Below are 24,498 nucleotides of genomic sequence, written 5' to 3' on the forward strand. Positions count from 1 at the left end.
AAGTGATTAGATTTTGGCAGTGATGTGGCTTACAGTCTGGATCCGCTGATTTGTTAAAGATTTCTCTATCATTGTGAGATAGTGGCAGGGTGTCACTGTAACCATGACAACAAGTGAACACTACATCAGCTGCCTGCTGACGATCACATGATTGCGATCCTACTACAAATCCACCGCTGCGGAGTCATCAAGACTTATCCGTCAGAAATGATACAAGGAGCAATTGATGAAATTGTGGGGGTGTTTCTGAGTCCCATCAATTCCTACTGCCTGCTACATATTTAGGTCACGTGATTCGGTATCCGTACAGAACATACACATGTCTGTGCTCACTACAAGGCCATTTTGTGTGGGTATATGTTGTTGTGATTTGTCATCAATAACTGATAAACAAATGGTGCATTTATTAAAAAAAAAAGTGCTGCTTTTCCGAAAGTGCCATATGGGGAAAGAACAGCCTTGTTGGAGTACTACGCTCTCTAAGTGCTTTTCTTGTTTTGATTGTGATAATTCTACAGTTTGTGAGCTTCTGGAAACTTTAATACAATTTTGAGTTAGGTTTGTTTGTACTGAGTGGAAACTTATTAAACCAGATTCTGGAAAACTAACTGTTTCTGCTCAACACGGCCAAAAGTTTGTGGACAGTTTGAGCACCTCACGTTGCTGCTGTTTGAGTTTAATGACTGAATTTAAATGATTCCTGGAAACGCTGCCATCATTAATGCACGTCTGCTTTCCTGCTTTGACATATTCTCTGCTATAAAACACCTGCAACACTAATAAGCTAGTGGCTAGTTTAGCTAGTTGACTATCAAAACAATAAAATATCTTGAAATAAATTTCCCAAAGTGCATTTTCAGATGTCTTGTTTTATTACTGTAGTACTATTTACTAATTTATTACTGTTTCTGCAGCTAATGGTAATTTCATTGTTAATTGTTTTCTGGGTTAATTGATTAGTTGTTTTGCTCTATAAAATGGTGACAAATGTCAATTAATGTTTCCCAAAGTAACAAATAACTAGTTTCGTCCAAAGATATTCCGTTTATTGTCCTTGAGCAGAAAGAAACCAGGAAATATCCAAATTAAAGATTTAAAACCTCTTCTCTAAAAGAAAATTAATTACCGGTTGTGGATATAGATAAGTGATTAATTTAACAGTTTGCTCCTAATTGAGTAACAGCGGACATCAAATATCACATTGGAGAAGCTAAAAACATCAAATATTTGAGATTTTTGCTCTAGAAATGATCTTTATCTCAGCAGTGAGGGCTGATTTTCTGTTGTTTTGGTCATTATTGCTCTAAATACGACACTCACTTCACTATTTCAGTCCTGTTTTTCCGGAAACACAATCAACTCTACTGCTGTTTATCCTACAAACTCTTAGATTACATCTGTTTGTGTTGGATGGGTATAGTTCTCCATGAGTTTGTGGAGGTGCTTTGTATTGTTTTTGTAGAATTTTTTGTGTTTTCCTGCTGCTGTGAGGAATCCAGCATTAAATTGATTTGATTAAAGAAGCAGAAGCAGCGAGGTTTCCTGTTTTCAGTCTTAACTTCATTGTGTTTAATTTGCCTTCTTAAGCCATCTGTGTTGAAACTGATGGAATCACTGAAGTCACACTGATGTGTCAGAATGCACCACAGTTCTGGTGGTTGTGCAACAGCTGAAAGCATTTTTTAGATTTCTCTTTGTGACGAGGAGCTCATGTTTGACTGGTTATTTTGTGTTTTGATCAGGCTCCTGTTTCTTCTGTCAAATCTAAGAATTACATTTCCTCCTGATCAGAGGTGAAATCTTTCTTTTCCCGACAGCTGCCTCCTCTGCTCTTCTTTATCTTTGCTCTTCAAGCCGTCCCACCAAATGAAACCTCTAAATGTTCGCACACAGCGGAACATCTTTTAACATCTTGTCCACGGCTGGTTTCATGCTCTTTATAAAGGTTTCATAGCGACTTAAAACTGGGTGAAGAATCCCCTGCAGGCCCTCATGTCTCCACAGAAACTGTAGCTAAGATGTGGTAACAAAGTCATTCAGGGTTTATAGATGCAGAAATCTCAAACTTCTGCCATTTGTAGAGGAGCTGATTTATCTAAAACTGTAGTGTTCAGGTGGATTAGGTCAATTTGCTCTCAACAGACCAAATTCTAATTGACTGAAAAATTTCAGGTGTTAAATTATTAAGGATAACAACTGTTTTGTTGAATAAGATTGCCAGCAGACATGTGGTCTCTTGCCTTTTCAATCATAGCCTGATAAATAATCATTTTTAAGCTGCTATTTTACAGATTTTCCTCTCTTTTTGTTTAAATACGGAGAATATCTTGTAAAAACCACAGCAAAAACGCATTAATTTACATGTTGACTGTAAAAAAAGAATAAAAAAACATTAAAACTGTTCATGATGTTCACAAGAATAGTCTGTATTTTTTCTTTGGCTGCACAAAATAACTTCCTGTTATTTTCACAAGTTTTACAATTTTTGGACATTACAGTATTCCGTAGTTTTAGGGTTTTTTTTTTTTTAGATTTTGAAATTACACTTTTTTTTACTGTATCTAAATGAGAAAAAATTCTGTTATTTTACATATATTTGCTCTTATTTGGAAGGAAAAAAGACATAAAAGGTAGAAAAATTTGTAAAGAATGCATTTACCAATCATTTTACAGATGTTCCCTGTTTTGTTAAATTGCAGATACTATGAGCAAAAAAATAAAAAAATAGATAAAATGTTGACTGTAAAAAGAAAGAAATCCAAAACTGTAAAAAAAAAAAAAAAGAAAGTGAAAAATCTTAATATATATTCTTTTACATTGTGAGACTTGGAAATTGCAGTTTTATTGTATTTATTTTTTTATATTTGTTTTATAAATTAATGAAATTTAATTTATTTTTTACCAATATAATATTCCACCATTATTTAGTGTATTTTACCTGGCACCCTGTTTCCAGATTTTTTTTATTGTATTTTATTTTATTTTATTTTATTTTTTTAATACAGCTTTTCTGTTATTTTTTTTAAAATACACTGATTGGTTTTAATCAAACAAGATTTTCTCTGGTAAACCACAGCTCTGTATTTCTTCTTCCTCTTGGCTTTGCATAAACTCACTCTCTGCTGCTTTCTCTGGTTTCTCCCACAGATGTACCTTCTCCTTCTAAAGCTCAGCCTCATCCTCTGATGCAATTCCCTACAGGCAAGTTCTCTCTGCTCGCTGTGTTTCCTCGTTTGCCTCCTTTATTTCCTTTCACCACTTTTTTAGTTCACCTCCCTCCTTGTTTGTCAGAATAACTCATCGCATGTGAGGAACTGTAGATTTGTAGAGCATTTGCTCCAAATGCTTGTGAATTTGTGACATAAGTTGATGTTTGCTTGTGTTTTGCTTTTTGCATTGTGACTCACAAGTTGTTGTGTGTAGAATAGATTGACATGAACTAATACCAGTAGTTTGTAGTTTGATGAATAATGATTCTCCTCAGTTATTGACAGGTTTGGAGTTCTTTTTTATACTTGACAATATTTTTAAAAAATTCTTTGAGAGGAATCATTATCTGCCATCACTAAACAGTTTGTGTTTGACACACTGGGCATGGTTTTATTGGCGCCAGACCTGGGGCAAAAATTTGTTTACCACTATGCAATAAACCAAGGTGGTAACTGGTGACCCGGCAAGTGCTGGAAAACCTTGACTGTGGAAGGTAGACTGTTTACCTGATGCCTCAACAGCTGTTTGCAATTCCAAACAAACAGAGCCAACATTACATTTGAAATATTTTTCAAAACTCAAAAGATTTATTTTTATGATACAGACTTGTTTTGTAGGTAGTGTTGGCCTTTAGTTACAGCAGAAAAGGCAATGGTTACAAATTTCTGTCTTTGAAGTTTTGCCATTTTAGGGAAAACAAAGCTTTACAAAGACGATCTCCGCTATCGGCATAAGAGTGATAAAAGAAAACATTAAGTTTTAAGCAAAAAGCACAGAGGAAGTGGATTATATTTAGTCTCAAAAAATAAACATGGAACCACTGGAGGTGGTTAGTATTTGCTTATTTCTGGTGCACTACACACACCATCTACACCATCACTACTTGGTTTACCTCACATTTTCCGCTCTGCACAGACAATCTTCAAGGTTTGCAGGTTTCCACATTTATTTCTACAATAATTTCTTGCCAGCTATTTTGACTGTGTACAGACATGGTTTATAACATGACATACTTATTGACATGGTCGCATCCCTACATGGCCCCTACTGTTCATTCGCCTATTGCATCATGTAAATGCTTAATGTTATTATATATTAGGGAGTGTCCAACCAGGGTTCTACATGGACGCAGGCTAAGTGAGCCAGCTGTTATGTAGGCATGTAGTTCAAATCAAGTATGTTTCTAGCCCTACTTTTCACTAGCGAGGGTCTGCTGTGGTCTGTGTGACAACTACACGTATGTGGTGTCCACAGGAGTAAAAATATAAGACAACCTCCACTTTTACAAATCTAATTTCCAGGAAAAAATATCCTCTTACATTCAGGGAAATATGAAAATTTCTACTAAAATCGACTAAAGACTCTTCAATTTGTGACCTCATTATACTGTCAGCAGACTGGTGTTTGGAATAAACAGAACTGGTCAGTGATTTAGTGAAGCTGTAGTTGAACTGTCCACCATCCATAGCCAACCTTTCCACAGCACTTGTCTGGTCTTGATCTCTGAACATTTTTCAACATGTTTCAGTAGCTGTTCTACCCAGGTGTGGTGAGCACTGTAAGGAATGGAGTATGTCTTTGATATGTGCTGTATTGCGTTCTCCCTCCTCCCTCTCTACTCAAGCACTTGGGCAGAAGGGTGATTCCCCTGCTCCCATCTCTCCTCTCTCCCCTCTCCACTCCCCCGACTCTCTGGAGGAGCTCTCGCTGACCGAGAGTCCCAACCAGCCCCCTACTACTGGATCATCTGCACCCCTGGGCTCCTTCTCCACTCAACCACCCACTAATCTTTCCAAGGACATGCCTTGGGAGGGTGAAGAGGGTGACACTGGACTGGGCCGTAGTAAGAATAAGGAAGACCTTCTAGATCCGTTAGCTGGTCCTTACCTGAGTTTAGGGAAAGACCCAGGGCCTCATAACCCGTGTGAAGACAGCGGCATTTCCTTTTCACCTGAGGAGAAGCTGATTAGCTCAGACAGGTCCTCTACTGGTCCCTCCCCCGTGAACCCCCAGATGAAGGTCCCTGAGTCTCACCTTGCCTCCTCTAACCCAACAGAGCACTGGGATTCACCATACCTAGCATCTCAAGACAACTCCAAGGTCTCCATGGATTCCTTCTCCAAGGACACAGCCCCAATTAGCTCCTCCAGGTATGAGCAGGACCTGCACGGCAGCCAGTCCGATGAAGATGATGACTTGATGTACGAAGTGAAGAAGAATAATAATCCATTTGAAGGCTTTTCACCACTGGCGGACAGCGGCTACTCCCATTTTGGAGACTCCAAGTCTGACAGCAGGGCGTCCAAAATGTCAGAGAGTCCGACTCCTGATCTGGTTCAGTACGGGCAGACTGGAGAGTCCCAGGATGGCCCACCATCTTTCTTGGATGAGGGGAAGACCTTTGAGACCGGCAAGATGGCCACTGACTCACTCATGCAGTCGATGAATCAGTTCTCATCTGGTCTTAAAGACGATGATGAAGAGGAAGAGGAGGATTCTGCCCTGCCGCCGTCGCTTCCAGACATCCTGAAGTCCTCCCCTCTCAACCCTGACAAAGTGGACTCAGGCTCCTCTGAGGGGAGTCCGGAGGAGCAGAGCCCCATCCTTGAACGGAGAATGATGGAGTCACCGAACCCTCCGATCAACCTGTCAGCTAACAACCCGTTTGCTTTTGATGCTAAAGTGTCCCTGCTGAAGGAAATGGCTGAGGAGATGGAGGAGAGAGCAGCCGACAAGGCCAAAGTCGAAGACGACAAAACCTTTGGCGCCTTCGATCTTGTCAAAGAGGCTGAGGAAACTACCCCGACTAAGGTCAAAGAAGAGGAACCTGTGAAGATTGAGCAGAAAGATTGGTTCTCAAGCCACGATTCTCCCAAAATGACCGAAAAGTTTGAGCCCCTTGACTTCCAGAGCAAAAAGGCCCCTGCTGAGGATTCGGATTCTGAATCTCCGACAGCAGATTCCTTGTCTCCAGTCCTGGAAGCCATGGCCAAGAACCCAGCCAGCTTCCAGGTGGAAACGGAGAAGAAGGACCTGAAGATGGAAGTAGAGGAACCAGAAGTAGCTGAGGAGGTCTCTGAGCATGAAGTCTCTTCTGAGGAGTTCGAGTTCATTGAGAGACCACCTAGGGGTGTTATTGATGAGTTTCTGGAAGCTCTGGATACTTCCAAGTTTGCCTCCTCCAAACCTCCGGAGATCCCCATGGATGATGATCTCAGCTTTGGGCAGAAAGATGTCACTCCAGTTGCTGCCGCACCCCCATCAAAGATTGCTGCACCTCCAGAGGTGGAAGAAGATGAACCAAGCCAGAGCTCATACCGCATCCTCACCCAGGCCTCCCCTCAGAAGAGCAAGGCCGAGCTGGAGAAGCTGGACATCCAGCAACCTCCACCCCAAGTTCCTGTCACCCATTCCCCTGTCCGCAAACCAGAGGAGCCGGTCGCTAAGAAGAGCTTGGGCGGCAGACTGTTCAAGATGCCAAACCTGAACATAACAGCAGGTAAAATCTACCAGCATGGAAACCATCCCCCCAACATCCTCCTCAGTTTCCACCGGCACCTCCATGTTCATCTGCACATCATCTTCATTTTCACTCTTTTGTTCTCCTCAGTTTCCTTCCTCCAACCCACCAGCAGCCAGTGTTTCCTTTAGCTCACTTTAGATGCCTTCACCTTTCCTTTCTTGCATTGTCCCTTTTTGCATTTCTTTGAAAATTAACCTCTGCATTGTGTTAAGTTTGGTTTAGCATTGCCGTGTGTTCCATTTGTGATTTGTTTTTGCTGTTGTTTGTCTCATTAGAATAACATAATTTCTGTGCACATGATCATTTTATTTCACTTCAAAATGGGGTAAGTAACAAGCAAAGGTTCATTGTTTCATTTTTGTTTCATGAGACACTTTGTCCTTTAAATTCGCTTTCAAAGATATTTTATGCAGAATTCATGGGATCAAACCAGTGCTACCACCTACAAACACTCATACATCTGTTCCAATCTGCCCTCTGAGCATTTTTGCTTTGGATTATCTTACGCTGTCTTTAGCTTCGCTCCGTTCTGGAAATCACTTGAGATGCCAAACTGAAACCAAACACCACCTTATAGACTTCACCACCACTTACAGCTACAGAAACAGCAGCCATGCCTAGATTCTCACAGAAAAAGCTTCAGCTCTGATTTATTTTACAAGCTCTCTCACGACTGTCATAAATGATTACATCAGATTTTATGTACCTGAAGCTAAATACTGAGCATCTGAGGACCTCTGAGCTGTAATGTAAACTTCAGAGGGCGTTCAACTTTCTGTTGACTGATGACTGAAAATGTTGCCTCAGTTGAGTTATTTTAAAATGTAAAGTACCTGGAATCATAACAGGCTTTGATTCCATTAGACTCCAGGTGTCTTATACATTTAATCAAAGAGGCTGCATTTAACTCTGTCCAAGTTTAAAAGAACAAAAAATAAATAATAAGGTACAAGCTTAAATAATTAGTTGGTCTGTTACTGTGTGGAAAAGAAATTACTACTACTACTACTAAAAAGATGAAAATAAAGTAAAATTAATGTCAAATACAAAAAACAAGATGAAAAACAAGATAAAACTCATACTTGTAAAATAATCTTAATATAAAATGCCAAAATAATTGACAGAAAACAAGATAAAACTCTTAAATAAGTTTTAAAAACAATGTATAAAATGCTAAAATATATTTAATATAAAATATTGAAAAAATAAGGCAGAAAGCTGACATGAAATAAATATAAAATACTTAAATTCAGGCCATAAAACAGTATAAATATATATTTGTTAAACAAAATTCAATAAATATGATTTACTTAAAAGCAGGACAAAACAGAACAAGAACTTAAACAATAAATTAATAAAGTAAACTTTGACATAAAATACCAAAAATCTGACAAAATTTGTTAGAACTGTGAAAATACATTTAATATAAAACACTTAAAAATAGGATTGAATAAACTTATAAGATCAGTTTGTTAAACAAAATGAAATAAATATAAAATACTAAAAATGAAATATAGAACAGAATAAAAATGGGAAAAAAACAGAAAATAAATAGAAAATTTAGGACATAAAGCTGTAATTATATTTAATAAAAAAATACTAAAAATAAGACAAAACTAGAAAAACACTTGTGAAATATAGTTAACATAAAATACTTTTTTAAAAAGGTGAAAGAGGATAAAAACTTTGTTTTGTAAAATAAAATAATTCTAAAAATGTTATAATATTAATACCAGAGCAGCCAAAGGTGTGTCAGAAAAATAAGTGTTGCTCACAAAATTATAAGCTAGTTATCAAAACTGTTGTTGATTTAACTGTCTGATAGTTTGTCTTTTATAAAACAAAAGCTTCTCAAATGTGAAAATTTGCTGCTTTTCTGTTTCATGTCTCTGAAAATAATGAAATTTGCAGCCCTAAAGAAGTTTTCATTATGCTGTTGTTTTTGTGTTTTGCATTTAGTATTTAAGCAAAGCATACGCCTTTAATTTTGTCGAAAAATTTCTCCTGCTTTGCAGCAAAAATATGTTAACTGAAAATTGAACAAGTGCCCAAAAGAGGCCGTTTAATAACCTCAAGCATCTAAAATGCAGAGCAGTTTTGATAAACAGCAGATAGTTGTGTTGGAGCGTTTGTAGTTCATTTTTAATTTTTACCCCGAGGTACCGATCGGAGGATAAAGCTGCAGTTTGAGAGCAGAGAGCGTCTGGTTTATCAGATGGTTTATCAGTGCGATGCAGAGCCGCCTCCTTCAGGCTTTTGCTCGGTGATAAATCGTCCTCGCCGTCTCTGAAGACAACAGCGTTCTTTAACGGATGACTCAGTTTTACCCAGACCATCGTCGATCAGTAGTAGGACTTTGGTCTTTGGGACGAGCTGCGAGGCGTTCGCTGTGTGTTGGAGGGATCTCCTGTTAATTAAAGCCTCCTCCTCCTCCCTGCATTGCGACACTGGCAGCCCCACAAAGGGTTCTCCGACCCAGAAACCACTCAGCAAATGTTCCTCATTATGCAAGTTGAGGTGCAGCGCTGCACAGATCTGACTCCCTGGTTGTCCTGAAAAAGCTGCTCAGAGTTGCTTATTGTTGTGTTTTATTGCCCTGTAGAAACCAGAATAGTGATTTTTGATTACTTTTTTTAACTTCTCAAGTAGCTGCACAAGTTATTGTTACAACTTTTCTATTGATTCACCATCTGTCTCATTTTTACTTACTGTGGGCTCATTTTTCACTGCAACTTAAAGTCCTGTACCGCTATGGAAACAGAACAACCATGGCTAGAAAGACAGAAAACTCAAACATGTCTTTTGTGCAGAATAACACAGTCATAATGCCGTAAATCACAAAAAATGTCCTAAGTGCCCACAGGTGTTACCAATCCTCTTAAAAAAATGACTCTACATACTTGAGGTGATTTACTATCTACAACCTCCTCTAACTTTTTCACTCTACTCTGCACATTATAGTTTGAGGAAGATATTTCACCATGCTGCATGCATCTTCCAACAACTTGTTGACAACTCATTTCTCTGTTAATCATTTTTGAGCCATGCTGCTTTTATTTAATTAATGTTTTATTATCCTGTCGGTCTCTGTTATCGTCTCCTGTCTGCTCTGTGTAAACACTGCCTGCAGTTCATCTGAAAGCTCTGAATTTTTGACTGTTTGTTACAACAGACTGAGTTGTCACTTCTCAGCTGTGTTGGGGAATGAGAATCTGGGGCTATCTGCTTATTTTTGTCTAAAAAAAAATAAGCAGATCATTTAGAATAAAGTAGAATAAAGTGATATTAATGAAACATCAAGATTTTAAGTTTAGATTTGGTTAAATTTATAGTTATAAAACTGTCTTTCGTGCATTTTGGTTTGACATAGTTATAATGGCATTAATCATAAAAAAAGATGAAACAAAAGTTGGATTTATTTATTTTACAATAATTCAGAAAGTCTGGAATCAACATTTATAGTATTTTTAGTGTCCATGAGTGTTACTTTATTAGTTTCAGTACTTGTCTCCTCTCTGCTCTGTGTAAACACTGCCTGCAGTTCAACTGAAAAAGCCCTGAATTTTTGTTGTGTGGCCGTTGGTCACAGCTGAGTCGCTAATGGCTTCACAGTTACACAGAACAGTACAGAATTTTTTGTTTTTGACAGAATCTGGTTAAAGCAAGCAACACATAAAGAATACAGTAATATTGGTGAAATATCACAAATTTAAACTTAGATTTGGTTACATCTTCCAGTCAAACTGTACGTCCAAAAACTTAGACTTGGATGACTTTATTAATCCCCAGAGGGAAATTAAGCTGTTACAGCAGCATTGATATTCAGTAAAGGGTTAAACAATAAGACAACACAGAATATTAGGGTATAAAGTGAAGATAAAATAATATAAAGGGAAATAAGATAAAAATATAGAAAAAATCAACAATATACACTACCGTTCAAAAGTTTGGGGTCACTTAGAAATGTCCTTATTTTTGAAAGGAAGCTTTTTTTCCTTCGAATGATGATAACATGAAATTAATTAGAAATCCAGTCTAGACATTGTTAATGTGTTAAGTGAATATTCTAGCTGGAAACAGCAGATTTTTAAAGGAATATCTCCATAGAGGTACAGAGGAACATTTCCAGCAACCATCACTCCTGTGTTCTAATGCTACATTGTGTTAGCTAATGGTGTTGAAAGGCTAATTGATGATTAGAAAAACCCTTGTGCAGTTATGTTAGCACATGAATAAAAGTGTGAGTTTTCATGGAAAACATGAAATTGTTTGGGTGACCCCAAACTTTTGAACGGTTGTGTACAAGAGTGACTATTTTTTTATTTACTAATTTTAAAAAATACAAAAAAAACCCCTTTTTTTTGATAACTGGTTTAATTTTGGCATTTTTCATGTTCCAACCTGCTGGTGGGTTTTAAGGCTCAAAGGTGCACTTTTCCATTTCTGTAAAATTTATTTGTCAGTAGCTGGAAATAAGGCGTTCTCAACATGACGCCAGGATGCAGCCAATCCATAATAGTCTGCATCAGTATTAAAATAACCATGAATGGTTCGAGCAGCAGTCCTGCCCTTATTTTGCAGCCAAAGCAGCAGATCTGTAGTTAAACTAAGTTCATTGTCAGGTTTTCTGTTTGTTTTGGACGATAAAAACGTCCCTCCAGTGTACAGCTAATCATAGTGTTGAGGTCTGTGATGGGAGTGTTTACTCTGGTGTGTGTCACAACTCTGGATTACAACAGCAGTAAAACGGTGGAGAACAGAGTCATTCAGACTGTAATCAGGGTGAAGGGTCACTTTGAAGTTGTGCAACCGACTCTGAACTGTGAAATCACTGCAGGTCAAAGAGTTGACGACCAGCAGGTCAAATAGACACAAATCAGCTTCTGTTTTAATTTAACTGAGCAGAAAAACGGCTGCAAATCACAGAAATTCAGACTGAAATGAGTCTTATTGGTCTCAGTTGTAGTTCAGTGGGTCAAATGAGACTTTCTTTATAGTTAAGATGCCTTAAAGTTTACAGAGAAGAATGATTGCAGCGGAACAGTTTATATAAAGACACAGGTGACCTCTAGTGGAAGAAGTTGGTTATTACCACTCAGATCTTCCCTCTTATGATCTCCAGCTTCAGTCTCTGGATTTTAAAGTGGATTTCTTTGTTCTGTCCACCAGAGTAAAGCTTTTCTGTTCTGCTGGTTGGAAAACAGCCCAGAAAAATGTGAAGTAATTTGGCCAAAAAACAGCCTTTATGTTGTAATTTTATTGCCCAACTACTTGTTGGCAACAGTCAAGGTGACTGGCAGGCTTCAGCAACGACAGAGTTTATATACCAATATTAAATCATGGGTTTTATGAAGCATTACTTTGAGAATACAGACGTGTTTTACTGCAAAACATCCGTTTATTTAAGAAAAGAAGCCAAAGTTCTCTCAGCAAATAATCACGACAGCATGACTATTGATTAAACAGTCACCCAGACAGATAATTCATTTGCTGTAATCTGTGTATTTGCTGCTTTTCTCTGTTCTGTGTTAAATATTTTTGGATTTTGAAGACAAAAGCAATATATTTGAAGAGTTTTAAAATCTTTTTGTGATATTTTACACACAAATTCATCATGAAAGTAGTAGCTCTGAACAAGATGATAATCTTTGAGCAGCTATAATAGCAGGTATATTGGTATTTTTTTGCAGTTAATACTCAGAGCTGTTGACTGGTGTTGTTTGATACTAGAAATTCAATGATTAATTGATTAGTTGTGAACTGTTAAAATGATCGACAAGTATTTTGATCATCACAAAATAGTCTACATAAAATAAAAGTAAAAACAAAGTTTACTCTTAAGGGATCTGTGGAATCCTTGGATTTGTTGGGTTTTCAGGTATAGTTTTGTTCATTTACATCTTCAGTTTAAGTTTCATCACGTTTATCTCTATCATCATTCATGTTCTTGGGTTTTAGCCTTAATACTTAAATCAATCTTTTAAAAAAAAAAAAAAAAAATCATCTTCTATGTATATAATGTTGTCTGCATTTTTGCACTGTGTGTTTCTAATGTATTCTTGTACTACCTTTATACTTTTCCTCTTTTGGAGCTGCTGTAACAGTGAACTTTCCCCACTGTGGGATCAATAAAGTTTAACTTATCTTAGTCAGGTTAATTTCCATAACTGTAAGATCTCACCTTTATTATATATTGCAGTCAGGTTAAGTAGGACTTTAGAATTTTTGTAGAGTTTTAATTCCCAAAATGTAAGTTAATAAGATAAAATCACACCATTAAGTACACAAAGGATCTTAACCTCAATATTTGAATTTTTTAAGTTGATTTGTGATCATATCTTTGGTACTGAAAAGCTGTTGTTTTATGAAAATTGATGACTTGATTTACAAAAAATAAACATTAATTCTCAGATTGTAGCTTCTTAAATGTGAACATTATTTACCATTTTCTGACACTTTAAAGACCAAACAACTGATTAATTAATTATACAAATAATCAACAAGCAGAGCACACTGTAAACAGTTTTTAAATGTAAATTTTTAAACAACTTACTGTTAAATTTTAAGTATTAATTCACATGTTAACTGTAGAAAAGCAAAAATAGGCCAAACCTATAAGTAACATCCACATGAAAAATCTGTATTATACAAATTTGTTTTTTTTTTCTCTATTTACATGAAAAAGAATATTATTTTGCAAATATTTGCTGTTATTTGATAGAAAAAAATAGGTATATTAAGGACCAAAAAATTGTAAATCAATTTTTTTCACCGTTTTGCATATTTTCTCTGTTGTAGTAAATTACAGACAATAACTAATAAAATCACCTGAAAAAGTATTAATTTATGAGCTTGAATGAGTTTAAAATTCAATTTTTTGTATTTAAATCACCTAAGAAAAATGTTAATGTACAACCGTTTGCTGTTAATCCAAAGAAAAATTATATGTTTATTATGGATCAAGTAATTCAGTTTTAACGGATTACATCAAGTAAAATCGCAGAAAATATTTAGAAATTTGCATGCTAACTGTAAAAAACAATTTTGCATATTAAGGACAAAAATTTTTACAGATTTTTCCAGTTTTTTGTAAATTACAGATGATATCTAGTGAAATTACAGAAGAAGAAAACAAGTATTAATTTACATGTGGATTGTAAAAAAAAAAAAAAAAAAAACGAAATAATTTTAAAAGGCCATAATGTTGACATAAAAAATCTGTCTTTCTGTAGTTTTTGAAACAGTAATTTGTTCTTTTACAGTGTGTGACAGTAAAATTCATCCAAAACAAAAACACAGAGAAGATTTATAAGTTAAAAAAAATTAAAATTTAATGAAATGAACAAATTAAAATGCAATTGTGTAAAGAAATCTCATTCGTGTTGTGTTTCATAAAGAAGTTTTTGTCTCCCACTTTCAACAACAAAGACTTTTAATAGTCTATAGGTTAGATCACTGTTTTACAGTGTAACTATATAAAAATTTTACAGATATTTGCTGTTATTTTACCATTTTTACAGCTTTCAAACATTATAGAATTCCACTGTTTGTGTACATCTTGCGTGGCACCCTTGCTGCCAGTTTTCTTGTTTATTTTTATTTTTTTAAAAGTACGGATTTTGTTTTACAGTGCAGCTGCATCTCTATTTAAAGCTTTGAGGCTCTTTTCGGACATTTTGCTTTGACTTACTGTGTCACAGACTGAAAACGTTGGAGTGCCTCGTCAGCGGGTTTGAGGGGGATGGAGGAGGGATGACGAAGGGAAAGCAGGGGGAGGTAAAGGGGGAGATGGAGGGGGAGAAGGGAGGGGAAAGGGGAGATGAGGCCTGGAGGAGGAGGAGGAAGAGCCGGTTATAGTTGCTGCGTCAGAGCTCTGGCAGCAGACAGTCAGCTGACAGCAGAACGGACTTCATTCGCTCTCTGCAGAGGAAGCCTCCTGGCCGGGTTCTCCCTCCTCCTTCCTCCTCCTCCTCCTCCTGCAGCCGACTCTCACTTTTACTCTGTGACTCCTCCGCTGGTTGCCTCTCTGTGGGGAATGTGCTGATCGGACGGCATGGACAACAACTCTGTGGACCAGAAGGAGACGGCGGTGAAGCCCTGGAGAGAGCAGGGTAATACCACCACCTCCACCTGTCTGGGTGCAGCTTCTGTCTCTGAAGCTGCTGCAACAATCTGTTTTCCTGCTGTAGCTCTTTTTTTTTTTTTGTTCCGCATTCACCGATAATCTGATTAGGTTAATAATTGATTGTGAATAGTCGGATCTTGCAGCTGAGCTTTGGCTGATTTCTGAGTTGCAGGGATTAACTCTCGGTTTTGGTGGAATTTACGGTAATAGGATGAGTTTTTTTGTGGCTCCACTGCAGGTTTTTTGTGTTCAGGTGTGGTTGTTCTGTCAGAGAGGACCTTTGGACGGTCACTCAGCCGGCCACTGTGACCAAAGGTAGACAGTGTGGAGGAGGAGGAGGGATTTGAGAGCGTGGTGACGTTAGCTGGCAGTTTAATGACTGACTGATGAGTCCAGTCTGAAAGCAGCTTTCTGCACAGACTGAGTGTTTATTGGGGCTGCTACTAATTACTGTCTCAGTGGAGCTTCTGAACCCCAAAATGCATATTATATATATTTTATAAAATGTCAAATTACACTATTTTCCCAACCAGAAACTGTAAAAACAGAAAGAAATGTTGGATTTTTAATTTTTAACAATCTGTGATGTGATGCTTGGTCGAGAAACTTAACCAATTTGTGATATTTCCTCAAAATTTCTTTATTCTACATTTTTTCCAACCAGATACTGTAAAAAACTAAAAATGTTGTGCTCCTCTGTACAACTGAGAAACCATGAATGACTCAGCTGTAACCAACAGCCACATGACAAAAAATCTGAGTTTTCAGCTGAACTGCAGGAAGTGTTTACAAAAAATAGATGAGAGATGAGTATGGGACAAATTAGAAATATAAGTAGGTAAATATCTATAATGTTTAGTACATATTAGAATACATGAGGACTCATAAAGTCGGGGTTCATATTAGAGCTGCAACGATTGGTCTATCTACAGAAAATTGATCAGCACCTGTTCGTTTTTGTCATTTTTTGAGAAAAAATGTTTAATATTGTGGTTTCGAGCTCCTTAGATTTTAGGGGTTTAGTGCTTTTCTTTGCTGTTAAGTGAATTTCTTTCAGTTTTTGGGCGATTGAAGTCGTCATTTTAGGTTATGGGGAGTCACAGCAGATATTTTTCATAGTTTTTGGACTATGTTTCTGCAAGTGTTTAGGGTCGTTCTTCGTCTTGGGTGTTTGACTTTCTTTGATCTCAACTAAAATCAGTTTATTTCCAGATTTCCTGCTTCTCAAATGTGACAGTTTTCTGCTTCTCCTCTCAGAAATGTGACAGAATTGACTGTTTATGTCGTTTAGGTTTCTTAATATGTCTCTAAATGAGTCACTTTGGGTGTTTCTCGCTTTTTCCTCACATTTTACTGAACAAAGGATCAATGAAATGATCGATCTGTTCAGTTTTTGAACTGCAGGATTGATCAGGTCGCAGAAGCTCAAGGAGAAAAGTTCAATATTCCTTTTAGTCATCAGGCTGCCGATTCATTTTCCTCCTTGATCCAATTTAACAACAGAAAACATCTGAAAGCCAGTCAATACCAAACTGATTAGTATGTCTCCTTGTTGATTGATTAACCAGCTAATTGATTAGAACTGTGTTGCTCTGATTTCATCATTTGTAACAGCAGTTTGATCACTGAAATAAATTAATCAGTCTTTGAACTGATACAAGAACCAACCTGCAGATTTTAAATTCACTCTCATATGACATAAAGAAACGCAGCAAAACCTCAGTTCTGTGGATCGATCATTTGGTTAATTGATTAATTAGCAGTTTAAATCCTCCTCTGTGTCTCATCACAGCTACAGCCAACTCGTTTATAGTTTACTGTTGTGAATTAGAGCAGAAAGTTATTTTAACGACTTATTAATCTGCAGGTTATTTTACATCAGTATAATTTCCTTCATGTTTGGTTCCATGTTTTGTTTCTGCAACATGAAAAATACTAAATTTACTGTCGTGTCTAACAGGTAAAATTATCATACTTTGTGCCACTGTTTGGATTATTGTTGCTCATTTTGACTGTTTCCCAGAGTCAAAGATGACATCTGCAAAACATACTCAGTTTACCATCTTAGAGGATGAAAGAAAACACACTTAAAGCAATTCTGAATCAGAGAATTTACTTTTTAGCCCTTAAAATATTACTCAGACCACTTTATCGATTGTAAAAGTAGTGTGGGACTGATTTAAAAGAGACTAATTCAATTAATTGAGATTTGTTAGATTCTGAGGAAAACCCCCAGTTGTGTGCAGTCTGATTATTTGTGGGATTTAAAACTTCTCAGAAAGTTCTGGTAGTTTTTCTAATCAGAAATTGTCGTACTGAGGCGTTTATATTCTAACTCGATGCTGTTAAAATGACATAATGTGCAGTGTAACACACACTGTAATGGACAGTATGTAGCCTGTTAGCATGCTAGCTGCTGCCTGCTGACCATCATGTGTCCGGCTGTCGTTGCATCATCAGAGGTTGTTGTCGTGTGCACACTGAGGCCTTTGTGTTTGTGTGTTTGAGCTTCATTACGGCGTTTGTCGGCTCCACAGACCCTCACTCATGGCTTCGGTTAACAAAGGAGAGGACAGTGAAGTGACAGAACGTGTCGGACCAAAAGAAGCTGCTGCGAGTCGCACTGTGACTAAGCAGTATTCAGTGTGTGTGTCTATGTGGTTGCAATAGCCGTGCAATCACACGGCTTTGTGTTGAAAGTCACACATTATCACACATTTTTCAGCAGCAGAATGACTCACCTTCTTCCCCCAAACAAAAGACCTCTAATCAGCCTTTTTCAATGCAGACTTGAACCATACGGCTGCACAATAATAATAATAGTAAAAGAAACTGATGCTGCAGTATCCTGTTTTTCAGCAATACGAACACAAAAAAATACAGGAATTATCACCACATGACTTATATTTGTAAAGGGTAAACCTCTCAGAATGATTTGGATGATGGGGTTTATGAACATTGATATATAAAAATAATATAAAAAAGCAATTTGGCACTCAGTTTTGTGCTCCTGTATGATGAGCTTTGTGCTGCTGATCTAAATAGTAAAATGAATTAATTGTGTTGCTTCGTGTGGTGCCAAAAACTTTAATACAGAGTTCCAGTTCTTGGTCCACGTCATTCTTTCTGTAGCCGACATTTTAGCACACAATGAACTGGGGCTGCACAATTATGACAAAAGTTAGAATCACAATTACTCAATGATTTTAGAGCCATTTTAATATTTACATAAATTTAGCACTGCTTCCACGCTAATGTACAAATCTTTGTATTAAAATAACATTCAAATAAACCCAGTGCATCTCCAAGAGACAAAATATGAATTGTATAGCACCCAAAATCTGCTTGTCGGTAGAAACTGAAGTTTACAGGTGTTTCTTAAATGTCTCACTTACAGGCTAACTAGTTAGCTGCGCTCAGAGAAGCTTCTAGTCTTCACTCGGTTACTGTAGAGCAGCAGGTTAGACATCAAGACCAAAAAATTGTTTGAAAAAGTGAAATAAGGCATTCTAATGTCAGATATACATCAGTTGAAACAGGTGATTTAATCTACATGAGCTGTTTTTTTTATGAGCAAAGCATTTAAACATTGTTGATGATGTTCATTTAACTGTGAGAAGTTAAAATCATAATTAATATTCCATTAACTGTGCAGCCCTACGACGTATGTTACGTTTCTTTTTTTGCAACCGGATTGACCGTACAGTTTTTCTTTTTGTATCAAGCAGCTATAGAAAGTTTGAATTGGTCAACTTGTCTCTGATTTTATGACTGTTGAGCAAACACACATCACAATGTGGAAATAAGAAACCGTGCAGCCCCAGCCCAGTATGACCTTTTATCCACAATATAATCTCAGAATTATATCCCTACTTCAAACATGACTTGACGTAGAGAAAAATGTCTTCTATGCAGCATTACGCAGTTAGAAGGCTATAAAGCATTAAAAAATCGATAAGATAACATCACAGGGGTTATCGATATTGTAAAAAAAAAAAAAAAAAACTGGCTCTGCATACAATAGATTTTTAAAAAATTTTTACTGTTGAGATTTTCAGTTTGTTTCCATATGCAAATATTAGCTTAAACAAGCTAATGTTAGCTGTTACATTAGCCTAGACAAGCTAAGATGAGCTGCTACATTAACGTAAGAAAGATAGTATTACCTGCTACTGTGGCCAAAATAAAGTGCTATATTAACCCAGAGATAGCATTAGCTGCTACTTTGGCCTAAATAATATAAGGTGCTATGTTAGCCCAGTCACTAATGTCTTCAGGGTTGCATCAAGGAGAGCAGAATTTTTAGTATAAATATAAATAAATATATAAATATATATAAATAAATATATATATATATATATATATATATATATATATAGCATGCCTTTTCAAATCTGCTGGAGGTATTTGAGGTGCAGAAGGTCCAAGGCAAAAACTGCGTTGCATTAAAACCTAGTTGCCGTCCTGCAGGCCACATGTCTTGTCAGTAATGTAGAAAAAGATGAGGATGGTTAAATCTGGACATTTTAGACTCTGACTCTCCCAGCATGCACCTGGCTAACTTGCAGTCCCTTTTAAGGGTTTTGAACTGGAGCAGATCTGATGCACCGTCTGCCAGCGGGTGGGGTTTGAGTTCCTAACTTTTATCTTTTCTGCTGGCATTTGTGGAGCCACTTATCCTTTTACAGCCTGGTTATGCAACAGCCCTCCTCTTCTTCTTCTTCCTCCTGCTGCTGTAATCAGTCTTAGAAAACTCATTTCTTCATGATAACTGACGGCCTTTCGCACACATGCAGTCGTCCGTCTGCCTCGGTTGAACTTTGAACATTACACACCGGTTTCTGGTGGATGGTTATGTTGCAGCTTGATGTCGTCATGTTGGCGAAATGATGTGTTCAAGTAATCTATGAAGAGTACGTTACTAGTACTACTGCTAACCACATATTTTCCGTATTCAAAATTTTGCTGCAAAAAACTGACAAATACTTACAAATTTTATCGAATAACTGGCAGCTTATTTTCTCACATAATAAGTCATGAAATTGTGGAAAAGTTGTCATTAAATGTCTTATTTTGCTGAATCAGAAGCCCAAAGCCTAATATTTCTCTCTTGTTTATACTTATAGTAACAGTAAAAATATAGAAAAGCAGCGAATTCTCACATTTCAAAACCTCAAACCATCCTTTTTAAATAAAAGCTTTGATTGACGGATAAATATGATAAATATTTTCATCTAAACAAGATAAAACTAGCAGTAGCTCAAACAAGGTAAATGTGTCACTTTGTTAGCCTAAAGGTAATTTAGGTAGATTGTACTTTAGCCTAAGCAAGATATCATTACCTGTTGCATTAGCCTAAACAAGCTAATGTTAGCCTAAACAAGCTAACGTTAGCAGTTGCATTAGCCTAAACAAGCTGAAATGAGCTGCTACATTAACTTAAGCAAGATAGCACTAGCTGCTACTTTGGCCTAAATAAAGTGCTATGTTAGTGTAGAGATAGCATTACCTGCTACTTTAGCCTAAGTAAGGTAGTATTAGCTGCTACTTTGACCAAAATAAGGTGCTATGTTAGTGTAGCGATAGCATGGACTGCTACTTTGGCCTAAATAGTATAATATAAGGTGTTAGGTTAGCTTAGAAATAACATTAGCTGCTACTTAGGCCTAAGTAATACAACATAAGGTGCTAAGTTAGCCTTAAAGATAGCATTGCCCGCTACTTTAGCCTATGTACAATAGCATTAGCTGTTACTTTGGCTGAAATAAGGTGCTATATTATAGTTTTTGATTCTTTTGTTCAGACATTAGGTGAATAGATAGATGTTAATTACCTTTCTTGACAGTTTCGGCGAACACTCTCGCCTTCCTCAGAAGCGTCTCACTGACAGCGTGACATGTCAGCCGGCAGGTTTTGCCAGCTGACACGTCATGCTGTCATGCTGTAATAAACATCTATCTATTCACCTAATGTCTGAACAAAAGAATCAAAAACGAAAATATCAACAAGAAGACATGATGAACATTTTTATGCTATATTAGCCTAGAGATAGCCTTAGCTGCCACTTTGGCCTAAACAACATGACATAAGGTGCTAGGTTAGCCTAGAGATAGCATTAGCCACTACTTTAGCCTAAGTAAGCTAGCACTAGCTGCTAGAGAGGCCTTAATAATATAGCATTAGCTGCTACATTATCCTAAAAAATGATACCAGCGACTGCCAAAAGATTATTTATTTTTGATTTATTTATAATTTATTTACAGATATTGTTAGGGAAAAAAGTGCTGAAATGTGCTCAGAGTTGGATCGGTTTTAATAATGGACTGCTATTCGTATTTTCAAGCTAAAATAGAGACAGTTTGCCAAATACTCCTACTAAATATTTCGGTACAAGAAAAAAAACACTCAGTGAAGTTGTGATCTTTCATGGACTAAATATTTAATCATTAACGCCAAAAAATATTAGCATAAAAGAATAAGTGCGGAGAATTATTAGCTGTGGGTCTACATTGGTGTTATTTAAAATGCAGATTATTAGATTGATGGTAAAAGCAGGTTTCCTTCTTCAAACGGAGGTCAGAATATTTTTCTCAGCTTAATTTTAATTTTTCAGTGCATGTCACGGAGTTTAAAGTTAATTTTAAAACATTAAATAGACAATAAATATAAATCATTTAAATATTCGTGCGTCCATCAAACTGAGACAGGCCGAGCTGCGCATGTGTGCCTCTCCCCTCTCCCTCGGTGTCCCCCTCAGCCAGGCGGAGCCGCCGCTGCTGCTGCACGTTTAACGGAGGTTCAAGATGGACGCCAAACGGGGTTAGTCTGCTCATAATCTTTTGTTTACCGACCGTCTCTGTCCTCTTTTACGTGCATGCATTCGTTTTTTATCGCGTGTGTGACCGGGTTTGCGTTTGCATGGGCGCCGGGAGGGTGGCTGCTCTCAGGCCGGGGAGGGCTGGAGGCGGACCGGGCCGCCTGCGGAGGTCATGCCGGACGGTTTGACGTTTCGTGCCCGTCGTGAAAGCGGATGGAGGGGGGCTGATGGACGGCATCCCGGGGAGGATAATAAAACACTCTGGGGCCGTGAACATGTCAAAGAGAGGGAGGATTACAGCACGGCAGCGGGCGGTGAAACGGGATCAGCGACCGGGGTTTAGCTCGTCGTGATGCGGGCTCTATTTTTAGCCAGCCTCCGGCGCTGCTAGCACGCCTGCTACCATATGTAGCCAGGCGGCCACATTTGGACCGCCGTGTCTCCTCCTTCTCCTCCGTCCCACAGCCCTCCTGTCATGTTCGCTGCTCGGTGTCTTTACATCCACACAATGGGCAGCAGCTGTTAGCAGGTGGCTAACTGAAGCACCATGCAGCTAACATGCAGAGCTAGCTGTCAGCTAACTAGCTAGCTGTCAACGCCCACATGTGTCTTTAATAACCGAGAAGATTCCCGAACATGAAGCTGCTGCGTGAATCTAGTGTGTAAGTGTCCTCCAGTGAAGCAGCTGACCGGGTGTTAACAGCGGTTTTAACCCCCTAAGAGACGTCTGTGTATTGCTCTGCCCCCTGATGAGCTCCAGGGCCGGTGGACAGCAGCATGTCTGTCCCATTCATTATCGTTTACAGTCTCTGTGCCTTTTCAAACAACAGCACGACTGTTTTAAACGACAGCAAATCACTGTAATGACTCTTGTTTAATGGTTTCTTGTGACTTTCTGTTGAAATTAACTGCTGAGAGCAGTGAACACAGAAAATGTTGTTAATATCTGAATTAACTGATGCATTTTGAGACCTTCTAAAGTCCAAGCAGTTTCTGGTTGTTGTTTTTTTTTTTAAATTCTTTCTGATATTTGTTTATTGTGGGCTCATTTTTCACTGCAATATAAAGTCCTGTACCTCTATGGAAACAGGACACCCATGGCAGGAAGTAGAGAGAGCTCAAAATATCTTCTGTGCAGAATGACAGTTATTATGGCATAAACAAAAAAAAAATGGAGCATATTGTTTTTGATAGTTTATTTTTACAAAAAATGAAAACAGCTGAAATCTGATATTATCAATACTGGAAAAACATAATAGCTCAACATACTAACATACTATACATATTTGACTACATATATCTTTAATTTCCTTCCATACTTGTCTTCTCTCTGTTCTGTGTAAACACTATCTGCAGTTCAACTGAAAAAGATTCAGAATTTTTGCCAGTTGACTTTTGGTCACAGCTGAGTCGTTCCTGGTTGCACCGAATCACTTCCAGCTTCTTTAGTGTGAAGATGTGATGCTTTGATTTGTCATGTCTGACTCAAACTGTGTCAACCTTTGGGCTTTGGACAGTTGGTGAGTGTCTCTGTAGCACCATAATGCTTCATTCATATATTGTGACACATCTTTATCAAAAAAAAATACTTCTTCTGTGATTTGGATATTGCACTTTGTATCAGACAAATCTCCACAAATGAGAAGCTACTTTTTGGACATTTTTGTTGAAAAATGGCAACAAGTAGAGCAAAAAAACCCAAAAAACAGACATGTTGCTTTTCTCTGCATTTAAAAAAATAATAATAGTGCTTTTTTTTGGACAGTTTTAAGACATTAGTTTGGACTCTTGAACCTGTCACTGGCTCTAATTATTTTAATCTTTAATATTTAATGATTAAATAATTATTAGTCATAGTGTGCTGCAGTTTGTAAGTAGCTTAAATGTATTTACTTCTAATTTCTAAGGCTGTATGCCATTAATAATGCATTAATTAAGTTGATCTTTATTAAAATTATTGGTCTTTATTTATAATTAAAAAAAGGCCCATTAGAGCTCTACAGGCCCAGCAGTCGGCTTGGTGTCCGTTTGGCAGCAACTTGTGGCCGGAAATCTGATTAAAGGTTTTCAGCCTCATAAGCTCATTTATTGGCTGTAAAGCCATTTTCAAGGAATAAATTGGTCGATGGCCAAACACACTGTGGCTGTTCGCTCACAGCACCTGCTATTGTCCCTCTGAATCATCCGTTTGAATTTCAAAGCTGGTTTGCTTATCAGAGAAAGCTCTTTGCCTGCAGGCGTTTGACTCGGACGTATTTATTCTTTAATGGTTTGTGTCCCAGCTGAGTTTAAATGTAAACTCTCAATTATGAGGCTGCGAAGTGAGTCAGAAATATTAAACCGCTGCTGTGTCTTAAAATACAGCATGTATGGGCCGTGAGCCTGCAGGAAACCCAGGACTCCCTGACTTCTAATATTGTCCACTGACCTGCCAGGAATTCTCTGGTGAAATATAAGCATGTTCAGTGCAGGGCTCAGGTCATGAACTCAGCTGTTTCTAACACCTCCAGCAGCCGTCTGTCGGGTCCTCGCAGAGGGAAGGGCCTCCCTGCAGCGCCTGTATGTCAGGAACCTGCAGCTTTAGCTTCATCTGACCACAGCAGCTGGTTTTACCCACTAAAACTGCAGCGTTTTCAGTTTGAACAGCTTTGGAACTGATGGTAGTTTACAACGATGCATGAAAGGAGATCAGTGGTTACAGTACGGTTGAGACTGATTTATAACAGTGGTACCAAAAACTAACGATAGTGTTTTCAACATTTTAAAAAGAATCACACATTTGTTATTTTTAAGACAGTATTTTAGGGCAGATCAGATAAAAGT

General features: G+C 37.6%; 1 protein-coding gene across 8 annotated transcripts in view; it reads left to right on the forward strand.

Moving 5' to 3' along the window:
• Positions 1-24,498, forward strand: part of rtn4a (reticulon 4a) — a 48,235-nt gene that overhangs the window by 10,443 nt on the left and 13,294 nt on the right. For 2 of the 8 annotated variants that reach the window (XM_023294106.2, XM_023294107.3), the window contains 2 exons: positions 3,148-3,201; positions 5,267-6,709. The exons of 2 other annotated variants lie outside the window; for them this stretch is intronic. In XM_023294106.2, the coding sequence (XP_023149874.2) occupies positions 3,148-3,201; positions 5,267-6,709 (1,497 nt within the window). Of the gene's footprint in view, positions 1-3,147; positions 3,202-5,266; positions 6,710-14,626; positions 14,845-21,525; positions 21,678-24,498 lie in introns of those variants that run through there. 4 more of the 8 variants (XM_023294108.3, XM_023294109.3, XM_023294113.3 and 1 more) reach the window with 3 other exon arrangements.

Source organism: Amphiprion ocellaris, chromosome 16 (genome assembly GCF_022539595.1).
Source record: "Amphiprion ocellaris isolate individual 3 ecotype Okinawa chromosome 16, ASM2253959v1, whole genome shotgun sequence".
Classification (NCBI taxonomy): domain Eukaryota; kingdom Metazoa; phylum Chordata; class Actinopteri; family Pomacentridae; genus Amphiprion; species Amphiprion ocellaris.